This window comes from Zeus faber (assembly GCF_960531495.2).
Source record: "Zeus faber genome assembly, chromosome: 5".
NCBI lineage: Eukaryota > Metazoa > Chordata > Actinopteri > Zeiformes > Zeidae > Zeus > Zeus faber.
Genome location: NC_137192.1, coordinates 21,163,325 through 21,180,473, shown reverse-complemented (window position 1 = coordinate 21,180,473; position 17,149 = coordinate 21,163,325). Strand labels below are relative to the sequence as shown.

General features: G+C 42.7%; 1 protein-coding gene across 1 annotated transcript in view; it reads right to left on the bottom strand.

The window, feature by feature from the left end:
- Nucleotides 1-8,949: 8,949 nt before the first annotated feature.
- tafa3a (TAFA chemokine like family member 3a) overlaps nt 8,950-17,149 on the bottom strand; it is a gene marked incomplete at both ends in the record, with an annotated part of 41,273 nt that continues 33,073 nt past the window's right edge. Inside the window, 3 exons of the mRNA XM_080001034.1 lie at nt 8,950-9,026; nt 10,573-10,701; nt 12,814-12,963. Coding sequence (XP_079857160.1) covers nt 8,950-9,026; nt 10,573-10,701; nt 12,814-12,963 — 356 coding nt within the window. The remainder of the gene's footprint in view (nt 9,027-10,572; nt 10,702-12,813; nt 12,964-17,149) is intronic.

Here is a 17,149-nt window from a genome sequence, read left to right as displayed (position 1 = left end):
GCGATGACACCTCGCGGTGACTCGACCTCAAACAGCGCAGGGGAGCACGAGGGGCGCGCGCAGCGAGCTTCCTCCTCAGCATCGCGGTTCATATTCGTGCACGATGCCGTATGGGCCCCTAAAGCTGGGGAGACTTTTAAAACTTTCGAGACGCAGCTGATGTCGGCGTTTTTTTTGGAAGCCCCGTTTTGCCTGTCCGCGCGAACGCATGTAAATCAAGAGTTTTTTCGGAAACCCTGCACCCCGGTAGGCGCTTTCCAAAATATATTTTTTTTTCGATACAATTTATCCGATTTTGATTTGATGTAATAAAAAAGCCGATACAAGAGCCCATCGGGAGTCGGGTTTTGATAGAAAAATGTGTCAGTGGGAGCAAAAGTGGAGTGAGGACAAACCGCGGTCGCACGAAGAGCACGACCCAAAGCAATACACCGAGGCGCCAAAACGCAAGGCTTTTAACGTCCGACTGTGATTTTCAAAAACGTCATTTCAAAGGCCCATTATGCCCGCGATGCAAAACCCAAAGGATCCAGGCTTTGAAAAGACATTTTGGTAGTAATAGAATATTAGCGCACATAAAGGTAAATGACTAAAGGATTGTGTTTCAACACCGTGGGGGCTACGCCCGGCACAGAGGTTAATTCTCAGATCCAAGGGTAGATTTGTATCATTGTTTGTAGATTGAAAGGGTTCTTCTTTCCCAGGGACTTGGATTCATGTGTTCCCTTTTTCTCGCTCCGAGCGCCGCGGCGAATTGCCGGTCTGATTAATCCTAATGAATTATGCAAATAGCCTTTATCTCAAATGATTTAGGGATGTTTCTGTATTGTTTTATTAATGCACTTTTGAATTACTCTGTATAATCACGTAGGTCGCTCTCAGCCTTGTGGTGTTTGTAATTCATCGTCTGCTCTTTATTAAATCCTTGGTGGTCTCTGGCGGATTGCATACAGGAATGAGAAATTAGTCATTACTGTAATTTAATGATTTCTAACCAAACAAGAGGCAACCTGGATCACCAACCATGGGAGCGCCATTCCGCTCCCTTAAAGAGATGCTCCGCAGGGTCTGATCTTTGCGAGCGTATACACTACATTTTTGCCTAATTAATTATGTTCATTATAGGGAACATTTTTGTGGTGAATGGGCTGTTGAAATTACTGAAGAATATGAATATACAAATTGTGAATTTTCCCATTAAGAAACGGCTCGTGTCGTGGCCTTGGGCTCTAAAGGCCACTAATAGGTTGTTAGTTTGGCTGTGTCAATCAATGTAAACTATATTAGTACCGAGTTATATAATATACTCATTATTCACAACAGGCATACATTAGATTTACATTTCAGGGATTTGACTTATTGTCCAATCAGTGGAAGGGTCTATATACTGCGTAATATTTTAAATGCATTTATCGATTTTGTTTTAAGGTGAAGATACGGCGCATGCAGGACTGCCAGGGCCGAAACAAAATCCTCTCCGTTTCTTCCGGTAACCTGTGTTTGGTTTCCAGGAGGAGGTGGATGGAGCTGCATGTTGATAAGGATATCAGTAATGATAATGCCCACAGTATATATCCATGTCCAAATAGAGGGACGTGTCATTTGCCCTTGGCCCCTGCAGATTAACTGTGGCGGGCCTCACAAACAGCATGGCCGCCGGGTCCGGCTAATCCCATGCCGCCGCCGCCGCTGCCGCGCTTTGGTCTCTGTCTTTGCTTTCAGCCTCCTCGCCCCCCCCCCCCCCCCCCCCCGGCGCTCAACGCTGCATCACATGGCCTGAATCCAAGGGAAGGTTTATTTTCTGTAAGCTTTTAATGACATGCGCTAACAACGCTTTTGGGATTTCTCGCAGGCAGAGCCCGAACGGGAAACCACCCAGACAGCAGCGAAATGGAACGTTCATGCAGATGACGGTAAGGATTTCGTTTAATAGCCACACGATAAACACTCGCTCGGATAATGACGTTTAGCTTCCGAAAATTAATCAAATCGGCTTAGAGTTGTTTTAGGTGGAAAATGCTAATTATCGGTTTTCTCTGAAGATCAGATTTCCGGTATATTATTGTGCAGTGAGATTTTGAGGAGTTGTCCCAGGGATTTTCCCCATTATATTTCTGAGAACAGTCTAATTCAGCTTTTCCGGATCCTCACCATGTTTGTTCCATCACAAACAGAACTTTGACCATTCCCGTCAAAGCGCCATATAACGCTTATACAGACTAATGTCCAAATTCTCCCCGTAAAAACACAAGCTTTCCATTTAGTGATATCCATTGATAGATTTATTGAGATAATACTGACATTTGTTATCAATGTAAGTCGCCAGGCCTTGAAAACAGCAAATTCCTTCAAACAAGTTTGGCAGAACTCAACCTGTGTCATTTTGAAATGCAGCGTGGCTCCCTGGCGACTCCTTTCATTATTTCAGCTGCACTTCATTCAAGATCATCCAACGTTCACATTCAACTCAGTGGGAACTCGATTGAAGTTCGCTGACGATTCAGTCGATGCGAAATATGCGAATCACGGTTAAGTCTAGGTTTTTTTTTTGGTTAGAAATTAGGGGGTTAGGGTGAGGCTTAGGATTTGTTAGGTATGGGCTTGGCGTGGTTATCGTCGGGGTTAGTTTGGAAGGGGATGTTACCAAAGCAAAACGCATATCAATGTCGAAGATTTAGGGAGTTGCCAATGCACAGAGAAGTTTGTACTAACACAAAGTTTCTGTAAGCATCAACACTTACTTAAGCATCAATTATGAGACTCAACTGATCGTCGGTTGATACTGAGTTGAGTGTTCCCATTGGACCATCCACATAAAGCGTCACCAATTTTTTCTGTATTTCACTGTTTCCTTGTGGCATCTCCTTTTGGCTCGTCAAGTCTTTGAAAAGAAGACTCGGCGCCATGACAAACTAAGCCGGAAGCGAAAAAACACTAGGTGGGCTCGAACCAACAAAACCTTAGAAAGAGAGAGATCTGCTCCATAAGGCTCAAAGGAAGTAAAATGCTCATGATCTTTGTGGATCCTTAACATAGATATGCATCAAGAGTCCCGTCGCTCTCTGCGGCAAGAAAATAACAAACAAAAAGAATCACGTCACATAATTTTGCTTTAAGGGCTTTTTTTTTTTTTTTTTTTTTTCATCTTTTTTTTTTTGTCTCCTGTAACCCACAGTCATTCACTGAATACATACTGTAGCTTTGGGGTTGAGTCTTCTATAGTCCGTAAGAAGAAAACTATGACACAAAAAGGGAATGGCGGGCAGTACAGTTCATATACAGCTACTGTTGATGTCGATATTAGTAGTCCTATTTAGACATGTCGTCTCATTGGATGTCCCCGGTTCCTCTCCATATGTTCAGTGAAATGTCAGTGCTTTTTTAAATCCTCATTGGTCCCTGGCTTCCATCAATTTCTCAAAGTGGTTCGTGTCCAGGAGTCTTTTGGTCTCGGGGGAGACAGCCGGTCCCAAACGAGGTTATGCTGGACACAGAGGACACTATCGGGTGACCTACGGCAGAAAAAACAAAAGAACAATCAGTTAAGCAGGCAGCAGACTTCAAAAGAAGAAAGAACAGGACAGAGAAGAACAGAGAGGGAATGAACCGGAAAATAAAGAGTTGAATTCCGCCCCCTGGCCGACCGGCTGCGACACAACAAACCGTGAGATATTTCGACAAATTGCGGACAGGTCACAAACCGTTGGTGAACTGGGGAATAGTCTGACCTGGGTGTGTGCACGCACAAATCCAAAACACTGGTTTTATGTCCATTCACATACTAATTAACTAAGGATTTTAGGAATGGAAAGACACTCATAGTGACTCACTCTTTTTGGTGTTTGGACACATGGAACCCACAATTCCTAGATCCATTATTGGCCAATCACCACTGTATGCAAGTATTCAATTATTATTTAATGAATTTTTCAAAATAAAAAAAATTCTAAATAACAATCATCATTTCTTCAGTGACATAGTTAAATAACTTCACAAAATGCAGTGTAGGCCTGTCTTTCAGTCTCGTAAGGACTCAAAGACCGTGTCACCCGATGAAGTTTTTGGCTGAAGATTTAAAATCCTTTCCTGCCTATTTATGCAAATTCCCATTTATGTGACAGTTGACCGTTTCAAAGGAGCACAATCTTTCTACAATAGTCAACGAAGGAGTAAAATAAGACATTCAAATTTTAGAATGACATTCAAAATGGGCATGTGTGACATCACATTGAAATCATTGAGCTCTGAGATTATTATCGTAGATTGTTATTATATATATTTTTTATCACTAAGATTGAATGTAAACATCTTATAAATTGGAAGACATCTCTGTCAGGCGTCATCTTGAAACACTAGAAGGCACAAGTCAGTTTTATATAATTCCACTCATTTCCATAAGCGGCTGGTTAATATTAATATTCATGATGACATTCTGCTGCCACAAGTATTCTTAGGCGGCTTTCATGAATATTTATTCAATGTATTGTGACTCTGTAAAGCGTTCCCACGTTATCTTTATTAATACTCTAGCAGGTGAACGTGGCCCTCTGTTCGTCCGCCTCTTCCTAAAAACTAGAATGTCAGGAGACTTTTTTTTTTTTTTTTTTTAACGTGGCTTCTGAGGTGTCACGTACTGTCAGGCAAGTCACCACACACACACACACACACACACACACACACACACACATACACACACACATACACACACACACACGTGCTCCTGTGTTAGAACTGGCACGCTTTACTGACAATTAGCAGTTGGCAGGTACGCAGTTGTCGAACCCAGCGAGGGGGTCTACCACACCCCGGCCGGGCGTCTACACACCCAGATGTTACACAACAGTGTAAATTTTCTTCTTCTGACAATGCAGCGCTCGCTGTTTAGGGAGGCACAATTTAATCTTCACTTCAACTTGACAATCCTTGGGATTCATGGTAGAGGTGAAGAGAGGAAGGAAAAAAAAAAAAAAAAGAATAGAGGAAGAATGTAGGAGCCTTGACAAAGCCAGCAGCCAAAGGTGTTCGCCCATGCGACAAGTGTTGCCAAGTTTTTTGTTTTTTTTCTTGTCACAGTGTTATCAGATGCAAACTAAGATTAGCCATGGCTCCCACCCGCCCGCCCGCCCGCTGCATATTTATTCTTTTGGCAGTGCAACAGCAGCACTATGGGTGTAATGCAAGCCATAATTCACAATCAACTCAGGGTGGTGATTAGCCCCGTTGCTATGTGTTTGCAAATAACATCAAGACAGTAAGTCAATGTGCTGATAATGTGAAAGTAAAAAGTTCAGGCAGAGCAAACACATTAAACACAAAGGACAGTTTCTTTTTTCAACCAAGGTCTTGTTATAATGTTGTCTTTTTGGCAGTCAGGACAAACAATGCAACGTCAAAAATGCATGATAATATTATATATATATATACGTGGCAGTTTCGCCTACCACCCGCCACCCAAGTGGCGTTTCAGGGACCTACAGCACACAGAGACACACAAGACGGGGTTGTAGACACCAGTTTATTGTAGAGAGTGGGCCAGTTGGAATAAGCTCAGGAGCAGATAGAGATGTGTCATGACAAGGGCTCCTCTCCTGAGTGAGTGTGGGGATGGTTTTACCTGTTGCCCGTTCGACCAACCAACAAGCAACAGGTATGCAGCCACACTTATCCCGATCACCTAGATCCAGGTCAGGTGGGCTGCTCAAACCACCCCATACAGCTAGTCCTCACTTAACGACCTACCTGTCTAAGGACCGTTCGGACTTACCAGCAGCTCTCTGACCAGTCTGTATTGTGCGCTGCATACAATACCACGGCATCTCAGCGTCAAACATCTCATCACGCATGACCCTTTATATACTATACACACTACAGTGTATATAGTATATAAAGGGTGATGCGTGATATAGTATATTATACTATATACACTATAGATACTATAAAAACTTTATCCACTATATCCACTTTATACACTGTATACTTCTGCTCTCATCACCGTTCTCACTCGCAGTCTCGTTCACGCAGGCAGTCAGTATTTACTACACTAGCGTTTGCAATCTCCAAGACTGAAATAACGGTAAGCGGGCGTGTGCACGTCCAATTGTGAACCAATTCGCTTAACGCCCTAGTCGTAGGAACAGACTTGGTCGTTAAGTGAGGAGTACCTGTATATATATATATATATATATATATATATATATATATATATATATATATATATATATATATATATATATATATATAAATAATGCAGTAATTATTAAATTAAATTATTAATAAATTAATTATTAAAAAAAATATTATTTTTATTATTTAGTTTTTATAACTATAGAACAAAGTACGCAACAATCAAGTATGCAAGTTTTGGAAAGTTGAAAGTTTTGTAGATATGTCTGACTGCTCCTCTTTGATGAGAACATTTATCATGCTCTTTAAGGGTTCACTTACTCAGTCTGACTGTTCAAAACCCAGTGGCATGATTCCAACTATCTAAGTATTACAACTACGGTCTGGGTGACTAGTTCCTGCAGGACAATACTTGGAATTCACAAAAAATGAAAACAATCCCATCCCAAGTTTATTGTAAAGCACACAAAGTGGCTTTTCCAGTGAAACGTTATCTGGGCAATTGGTATGCAAGGCTGTTGTTGTTGATGTCACTATGAGGGTTATCGGTCTGTAAACAGACAAAGGGGAATCGGGAGAAAGCAGCTCCTCAGGCTTCAATGCTAAAGCTGTTCCAGGACAAAAGACCACACTTATCTGGTCAGTTCCAGGTTCAAAGTCCAATCGACAAACAAGCTTTGAGAGTCCCTGCAAGCATTGAAGGTGTGAGAGAGATGACTTGTTCCTTATTATTGTCGAAATATTTTTGTTATGAACACCTCTGGACCTCTGGCTGTTCGCCCACCCTCATCCTTTCAGACAGTTACTGAAGTCGAAAGGTCTTATTTTACACTACACAATGATTAATATCCAAACTTACAAGGTCAAACACAGCCTCCAGCCATGTCTTAATGGGCTGTTATAAACAAATCAATGATCAATATTTACCCCTTTCCAGGTCATCCATCAAAACCAGGTCCTTGAGACCTTTAAGCTTTTATCCATTCAGTGAATTATGATTTGCCTCTGAAAATCGCAAATATATACTACCGAACTACACACAGAACCGGCGAAGACGGTTTAAACAACGTTTAAACAACGGAGCTCAGACAAAATGTGAACACATTTTGTCTGAGCTCCGTTGTTTAAACATAACGTCCCTTTAATTTCATTATGTTTGATAGTCATTTCAAAACAGATTAACAACTTGCAGTTTTGGGCTCAAACCGTTTTGACATGATCGAGAGCCAGCTCTGTCCTAAACCGAGAAAAGTCTATGTCAATACACTGTCTGAGTCTGGACTCAAGGTTTGAGTACAGTTCAGTTTGTATCTCAATACGTCACATGCTTTATCAATCTTTTAAATCCAATATCATTTCACCAGACCAAAGGACTGACTAGAAATGTACATAAAATGATTTCTATATGTATTCTGCAACGTTTAAAGCCATAAGTTGCATGTTTAGATTTTCCAATGATTGTTGAAGAGGAAAAAGGGCCAACGCACCATATTGAGCAGATGCATACAGTAATTTTATGCAGCCCTGCTCGGAAAGGCTGCAAAGCCTGCAAAGTTGAAATCGGATGATCCGTAGATTAACCCTTTCCCACCGTCACAAACTTTGCAGAACTGCAATCTTGTTTGGAGGAGTTCGGGGGAGTCGGTGCACAACAAAACACCATACATTTTTAATGAAGTGTTGCATTTAAAGCTATTAGTTCCAATGTGATTCAGACAGCTAAGCATCACATTTCTCATTTTCAAGCTGCAAGTGCAGTACATACAGCGGGAAGGCTACACTATACTGTATATTACAACTGTTATGAATACAGTGAACTTCAAATAAATTTTCCGTCACTTCTTTTGCCACAGAAACACAGTATCGGCAATGAAAAGCAGTTCTTGGACAGTTCTTGCGGAAGATCAGACCCGTATCGGGTCCATTTTGCGATGAGGGGATCTTCTGGGGTTATAACTCCTGACATTATCAGCAGGGCCATAAAACGGGCTGCTCTTTGACACGGCAAATAGGGAGAACGACTGAAGTCCTCGAGCGAGCCCTGCAGGGGTTTACGCTGTCTGACTTACTGATGCGACTTCATCGTGAGATGAAGGGCTGCCAGGGTCATTCATCAGCCATGTCATCAATGGACATGAGATTTATTGCACAGCATGCAGCGTATAAATTTGTACATTGTATGAGTTCATAGAAGATATTTGATATGAGCTGCTCTTATTTAGTACAGTTCACCATTAAATATTTCAGATAAAAGTGGCTTGATGTGTGTACGGCATTGTACATTTAGGTGTACAATGGCTTGTCATGCTGCCAGTAGCCTGTAGGCCAGATTTGTGCCAAATTTGGACCATTTTGGTACCAGTGAGGTACAAATGTCTCACCAGAGGTGCAAAGTTGCAAACAAGTACCCGTGCCAAGGGTACAACGAGCATATCTGAGAGGGTACTGCAGGTGAGACAAGCCATTGTAGCCCTAAAGGTACAACACTGGACGTTATTTCTAACAGTGTGGTCATGTAGTATAGTGACTGCATGGCAGTGATTTTGATAATAACTCATTTTTGTTGAGATATTTTGTCAGCAAAGTCGCCCGTTCCCTCACGGATCGACAACCTTTAGAAACAATCATTGTACCCGAGGCCGTAGAAGTCACAGCAGTCAGAAGCCACAAGGCTTCTCTGCACTGCAGCCACCTGTTTGGGAGGATCATGTTAATGATGCTGAGCGGAGGCACGCATGCTTCCAGCATCCACTGACCCTCCGCTGACGGCCGCTCTGTGGGAGGTAGGAGGGCAGCGAACACGGGGGAACCCCGCAGAGTCGTAAATCAAAAAGACTCGAGGTTCTGACGGCCTGTACTAGCCACCTGCACCCCTGCTTGCCTCTGCTTCTCCTTCTGCCTTCCTGGGGGCAGTGTGAGGGGCCATGAATTATTAACCTGGCTAAAATAAAAAGCTGTGCTTCGTCCAGGCCTCCTGTAGCCATGAATAATGGAAGAAGCAGCTCGAGAACGGGCGTTTGGTGAGTCAAATACTGGGGCTGTGATGGATGGCTCGGGGGGGGCCACCATGTCACCACGGAACCCCCCCCACCTAAGATCCACTCTGGGCTCGCCACACCCTGGAACCCCAAAAAACAGCATCTGCGGTAACCTCTATTAATCTCTGGATGTAGTACAGGCTGACCCTCCTGCCTGACTCCGGCACATCCACCGCACCGACGCCTCCTGACGGGATGTTTGTTTGTTGCCTCTTTTTTTATTGTCTTTCCCTCCCTCGGCTTGCCTTTATTTTGTTTCTGGCTTGACACTTTTCAAGCAACACCCGGGCCTGTTCTGAATTTTCAGCAGCACCTTGCAGCACCTTGTGAGGTAGCCGTGTGGATGCGCGCTGGCTGGTTGTGCGCTCCACCGTAAGATGTAGTTGCTGAGTTTTGTCAGTGGGTTTCTCTTTCTCACATACGTACATAGAACATTTAAATTTACACATAATCCACAGGCACAATTGTGTCTTGTGAAAATAATGCTTCTATTTTTACACCATCCTTTTTTTTTTTATAGAACAGATTGTATTTGATCTAATGCTGTTCAAGACAAGAACTCTGACAAGAGCTCAGTGACGGAACTTCAACTCCGGGATTGTGGATTTTCTGTAACCGTACAATCTGTCAATGGTAGAACAAGACAGATTTTTTCTTGTGACATACATTAATGAGACACATGTATATTCATGAATCCTAATGCTGCTGAATATTCTGCTTTGTGCTTCGGCTTCGCTCTACAAAAGCTCAGGAATCTTAAAAAAGAACCTGAATTCGGAGGATCATGGATGATGTCAGCATCTTATCACCGCTACAAGGGGAACGGTGCTGGAAGTTGAACTCTCATCCCTTGGGTTCGACATACTACTGTTGGAAGGGGAGCGGGGAACTTTTTAAGGAAGCCTTTTTCTAATTAACCACCAAACTCATTGGACTGAACAAAGTTGATGTGTTAGGAAAACAAAGAACCATGAACCTCCACTGAGCTAACGCCAAAGAGTTCAGCTTGTTTAAAGAAATGCCGTTCCCTATCTTGTGCTGGAGACAGGGAACGGCACGAACTCCACTGAAAACTCACATCTTGGAAAATACATTTCTGATTATACCGCAAATCCAAATCTGCCCGAACGTCGACATGCTTCGTCTTTTTCCTAAAAGCCTCCTGTCTAGGGTTTATCGCTTGGCTCTGCCTAAAAATCCTGGAAAGATTTTGTTGTACTTTATCTACAACATTGTGAGGGCATTTTGACATTTTGACATGAGACTCTTACACTTTTGCTGAACATTATGAGCTTCATATTTGCCTGACCGACGCTGACGAGACCACTTGGGCATCGAGTGGCCCGGAATCTTTCAATAATCTATAGTATTGATGCATTTTCCGAAACTGAATTTCGGTGGCCAGTCGCACCCACCTTGGTCGTCTTTACTTTGTTTCCCGTACTGCAGCTCCATCCTTTCAGATCTGGTAACACTTTACACTCTTCCCCGTCCATGCATGGATGCATCTGGCACCACCACTTCTGTGCAACTATAGAAGCTGCAACCAGAAAAACAAGGGAAGACAGTTATGCAAGTTATAAGCATTTCCCTGATTGTTTTATTCTGTTTCAACATTGAGGGCATCATTCTAAAACAGGAGAGCTTCACTCCAACTCTCATCATCAAATTAATAAGGAAACCACAGGTTCACTCTCTGCTATTTCACAAGAAAAGATCCGTCGGCTTCTGCTTTTATTTGCTGACATTTTCAATTGTCAATGCAACTCACCGCAGACACATTCTTTCAGGGTCGATAAATATATGAATGAGTATTCTGATATATATACAGTATATACTGTATATATATATATATATATATATATATATATATATATATATATACAGTATTTGAAAAATAAGCTGAATTATTATCATAAAAGCCATGAAAAACCTTAACCTGTACATGGAAATGTTCCATAAATCTGTCACTCAGTTGATATTTGACGTCTAGGAAAGAATGTCTAGAATAAATTCCTGTCCCATTCTTCTAACCTTACAATTGGTCACTTTTACCCTTGCAGCACATAAAGAGATGGGCCAAGATGAGGAGGCACATCTTCCTTCCAATATGAGACTGTGAATATGCTGAGGCAGTGAAAACAGCAGCGAAAGAGAGGAAAATCCAAGTACCATGTAAAAACCATGTGGTTAATTTAGCAGAGGCTTTTTAACAACATCAGTGAAACATAATGGCATGTCAGGAGAAAGATAGAATAGTTGTTCAGGTTAGTATAACTGAAAATCTTTGTTTGGCAGCTCTGGTTCAATTGTCTGTAAGGTTGCAAATTGTGGGCATCATTCCGATAAAGTTAACCGAAGGAATTGTGTGCAACCTACACAGCACTACAGTATGTCACAATACAACATCTTGTGCCATTGGTTTTGCTTAAAATATCTCCATTTAATGGATATTCATACATTGGATTGGATTGGACACTATTCATTGCGCATTCAGCAACCTTTGGATCACTAGACCACCAGCTCTACCGCCTGAGCTACCATCCCCATTAATTACATGCACTCCCTGCATGCACAGGGCAGAGCATAGGTAGTAGTGTCAAAGAAAAAAGTTCATAATAAAAACGGCCTTCTAATAAATTAAAATATGGCGTGGTTTGCCTTTAATGTGTGAAAAAATAATGACAATTGGGCCCTGGCTGGTGCAACTTAACCCACAAAAGTTTTTTTATGTGCACGTACAAGTCAGCGAGAGTGAAGGGAGCATCTCTTGATCAATGGCCAACAGCCGAGAGCCGTCACTTCTGCCCCTGTGTTCCTTCAGGAGCGAATTACAGGCCACGGGTCAATGTCAAAGCGGAGAGTGTTGCGAGCAGGTGCGAGCGGCGTGCGAGCGGCGTGCGCACGGCGCACGGTGTGTAGGAGGGGTAATAAAGTGAGCAGCACAGGTTGGCACGTCAAGGTCTTAAAATGCTCTGAGGAGGCCTGGGCGGGAGAGAGACAGCTTCCCTTGACATTTCTAAAGCGTGGCGAAGACTGTCAAAACGGAGGAAGCCCCCGTCAGAGCCATTATGGCAGAAAAGAGCAGATAGGGATCGATTCACCTGTAACGGAGGCCACTGTTGACATGATATGAAATGACCTGGCCTTCTCTCTCCTTCAATGAACACAAGGTCTGATACGGGCTTGTTGGAATTCCCTGGAAACAACGCGGCAGGGACTCGTTATATTCATACATTTCGATTAAGGGAACCCAATGTTTCCTTTTTTAAATTAACAGTATTTTTGGTTCAGTTCTAAAATATATGAGATATTTAGGATGGATAAATTAAGTGTAGAAACCCTCTCCAGCACTTTTAAGGAACAGTATGACTTCTAGTTTGGGGCCATTGTATAACATAATGACTGACATAGTCAAATCAAAATGTTTTTATTTGGTATATTACATGTGTGAAACACCTCTCAGTTCCTTTCCTTTGGGGAAATTCTCAGATATGAGATATGATTTTAGCCTGATATCCAGAATGCTGTACATACATTCCTACTGCAAATATACACCAAAGCATATTGACAGCCACGATCCATTGTACCTATGCCACGTGCTGTGTGGCATGAATAAAGGCGAAATGGTACAAGTAGAAGCCGGCCGTACCGTCCACACAAGATGGCGCGGCTCTCGTTGTTCCCGCCACTTGTCCGGGGAAGCAGGAGCATTTGACCGTCTGGGATCTCTCTTCGATCTTGTTCTTGTTGCAGCAGCGGTGCGCGGCGATCACCTCGCAGGTTCCCGCCTTCACGTGCACTGCAGACACACAGAGACATATATTTAGCAGTGCCGTCGCTACTTCCCCTGTGAAAATATTGATTCCCCAATTATTACCCGTCGTTTGAAATGAAACAGTGTGGTAAACAGATTCAATTCTACGTCAGACCTGTCACCACTCACATGTTTTTAATTAACGAGGCAGCCATGACCGAGAATAAAGTGGGTGAACTGTGCTGCAGAGGCCTCCCGAGGAGTGTGTGACTCACTCCTAATGTGAATGTTCATACTTAAGGTTTCAGCACACAGGGGCTTTCCTCGCCGCAGTTCCTCCATGCATTATGCATGGAGAGCCAAGGACCTTGTTTTTAAAGTTAAGAGAGTAGTACACTCCGCGGAGCATACACATTGGCAAGGAGATGGTCAATAGTGATTGCGTTACGATGAGGTAGGTTCCTATTTTGTGCTCTGAGATGTGCGTTGTGTTGCTTAATCATTAATCCCGTGTATAAATAAAACGTTGATTGAACAAGACATACACAATGTGTCCGGACTAGATTTTCCTGCCTTGTTCTGCAAGTCCGACAAGAGCCGCTGAATTATTTCTTCCCATTATGTTGCGGGTGCATCAGCATGCAATGTCCAGTCTTTAAATAAATAAATAAATAAATAAATAAATAGCATCACTTAACTGCTTACTTAGGCAAGAGTACATTACAATTACAATTAAATGGACATCTTTTTTATTCCCAATTAAGTTAGATCAAATATCAATACTGCTGTCCATTTATATTCATTACTTTTCTGCATAGACTACTCTTCATTCTACGCGCGTTGTGTGTTTGCACATGGCGGCCGGGGTTGGATAGGTGAAAAAAAAAAAAAAAGAAAAGCATTGAAAAGTTTGGGCATTCTTTGCGGATCAGCCTTAATTATGCCGGTAAAGATTTTCAATTTGGAACTTGACTTGAAAATAGATTAAAGTGGGCTTCCATCTTCCCATTAGTTAGCAATCCAGAAATCTCATCTACAACATTAAAAACATTTTGCTTCCAATCAATACGGCGCTATTCACATTCCAACAAAAGGCCAGACAACAATTGCCGATTGAGTGCTTTTCACCGAACAGAAACTTGCTGATGCAAAAACAGGTCAGGGTCTCTGCCCTTGATGTGATTATCTTTAAGCCACAAGAACACCCCCAGGTCAAAGTTAATTTCAAAAGTTGGAATTGCTTGGATAGAATATTCAAACTTTGTTTAAGGAAGAGAGTCAGCTGTGTGCAGGACACCGGCATACACAATCACTCTCAATTAGTCCACTATACGGGAAAACAAATATGTCTTTCAGCGCCAATATCGTAGAAAGCACGCTGGCTGGTTTCTAAAGAGCATCGGCAGGAATGGGAGGCTAGACAGCGAACCAGACAATAACACAACCTTGTTTCTTCGCGGGGATTTAATTAGCGTCTGGAAATAAAGAAGCAACGCTGTTCTCCCCGGCGTCCCGGGCGAAAGCCATCGAACCTCGGAGCTTTTTAGGGAACCGTTCACAGTCCTCTGAGCCGTGACTGCCGGTCCTGTGAGGTCAGAGAGAGACGCCCACTCTGCCTCTCGTGAGGAGAAGGAGCTGCCCAGGCGGCGGCTTCCAGCTCATTACGGCGCAGGAGGCAGCGAGGAGCTGAGAGGCTCCGGGCTGAACCGCTGATTAAAAACCGGAGTTTCTGGCCAAGGTCAGGGACTTGTGGGCCGAGCCTAAACCCACCGAGCGGTGTGGGCCGGGCCAGAGTTCAGAGAGCAGGGTGCAGGGTGCGCTCCGCCTGGTTTCGATCTCGATCAGAAGCGGAAAAAGAAAGACCTGCGCCAGCTGCCAGCTTGCTCTTTTTGGTCGCACGGAGACATTCCAATGAATGTGGTGAAAGGCAACTGACCGTTTGGACAAAGGCTGATACAATTAATGATATCTGAGATACAATCATGTCAGAAATACTGAAATATGTCGGCGTTACGTCTCTTTGTCTTCCTCGTTTTCCTAACAAAGCCTCATTATTTTGAAATCGGCGGAAGACCGATTCCAAGGGTAATATGGAGCGTGTGGGTGAGGAGCTGTCTTTGTGTCCGGGCAGCTGTGTTAATGCCTCGCAACACCTGTGATCAATAAGTTTCATTTAAAGCACTTAGGACTGTCATCATTCAGAGCCACGAGTCACTCGGGTCAGCTGGATGGGGAGATGGAGAGAGAGAGCAAGAGAGAGAGAGAGAGAGAGAGAGAGAGAGAGAGAGAGAGAGAGAGAGAGAGTTAGTCAAAGTGAAAAAGAACAAAGATCACTAATGAGGACTGGCAGAGGCCCCACTTGTAAGCCAATCAATACCACTCTAAATCACAGCCCTCCACTCTGCAATCATATTCATTGATCCCTGAGTGATAAGTTCCAATGTGCAACTAGCACCCGTAAGGCTGGGTGATGTGGAAGGAGGAGGAAAAAAAGACTCTGAACATTTGCATGTTTTGTGAGTGTAAATAACTAAATAAATGACTTTATTTGTAGCTGGCATGGTTACACGACACCAGAAACCGTATATTCTAGTTGGGGTGTTATTTCTTTAGCTTGTATAATGATGGCGATCAGGCGTAAGAAAACCTAAATAACATTTTGTTCTGTCGATGTGTTTGATCAAAACGTCTTCACACTAACATACTACGTCGCATGTGAGCAATAAATGTGCAGCTCCAAGCAGAATGTAAAGCAGTTATATTGACGGACAAAAAAAAAAAAAAAAAAAATCAACCAAAATGATAAATGCGGCTGGTGCAAAACAATGAGTTACCAGTCAACGGTTCAAAACGAGTCGGGGAATTTGCAAGACAAACTAGTCAGGTGCTTTGAACAACGCAGCACCATGCATTAATGTCATTTATAAGGGATATATAAAAGTAGAAAATACAAACCTGTCATTTTGTTTCCTGAGCGTATAGGGCATTTATAAATAAGATGATAGATGATATATGCGTCCCCCGGCACACAAAAAAAATAAACATTTCATGGAGGCACTCTCCTTTCAATTTGCCTATTTTATACCTCACATTGCCCGATGCACTCATTTTCACTTGATGTCATGTTCTTCACGAGGAGTTTTGTAACATGCTGACAAACGGCAGGCAAGAAAATAGTGCCATTCCCTTGAGTTTATTTCTGAAATCCGTGCACGGGGACATTTGCATTCACAATGCATTTGGTAGACCTTCTGTTTTTGAAAAAAACACGGCTCACCCGTTCCTTGTTCAGATTATGAAACTGTAACAAAAAAGGCAGCCAACGTCTTTGAACAGGGAGCAAAAAAGAAAAGCAAGCTATTATTTTATTTTTGTATATATATAGATATATATATATCTATATATATACAGTCCCCATTAATTGTAACCGTGCACACTTATTTAAATTATACAGCTATTAATGGATTAATTGGGACTGGACCTGTCCTCCCTGAGTCCGACTTTCCTGATTGGATGGTTGACAAACGTACCGATGACGCCATCAAATTAGGCAACAATCCAACTCAAAATGTCTTGATCTTACTGTCATCACGCTATATTTGGCAATTTAGCAGCATTTAAGAAATGCCACAGCATCGATGAATACAATGATGAAACAAGCCGGTCTCAAAGCTTTTTATTTAAGGTCAGAATGTCTTTGTTCAGGTCTTCACAAATGGATTCAGCAAAGGGTTTAATTGACCTTCCTGGGGCTGAGAAAACTGGCCTATTAAACCCAATAGTAAGCACTTAGTCTTGTCTTTGTTGGACACCTTCAAGGAAAACCAGCGGAATGAGGCTGAAAACTTTGGAATAACTTGTGCCATGCCTCGTGAGCGGGTGTGATTTCCGAAAAATAAAATATAGGAGGAATGGGGCCCGGCTGTTTTGGGAACCCCGGACGCCAGGGTTTCACTGTGATAACCTCCACCTCACTCACGAATGGTACGCGCCAAAAAAAACGGTCAGGCTGCTACTTTTACGGCGATGCTGAAGATGAATTTTCTCTGCCATTCCTTATTGCCATTCACTGGGTGCTGCTGCTGCACATCACATCCTCACAGTGTAGAACTAAACAAATGGCGTACACAAAGCTACAGCGTGTCTTCAGGTTCCACGGTAATCGCACAATTGATCAAAAAAATTCAGGTAGCGCGATATCAAAGGCAACAAAACCTTCTGTCAGCTGCTT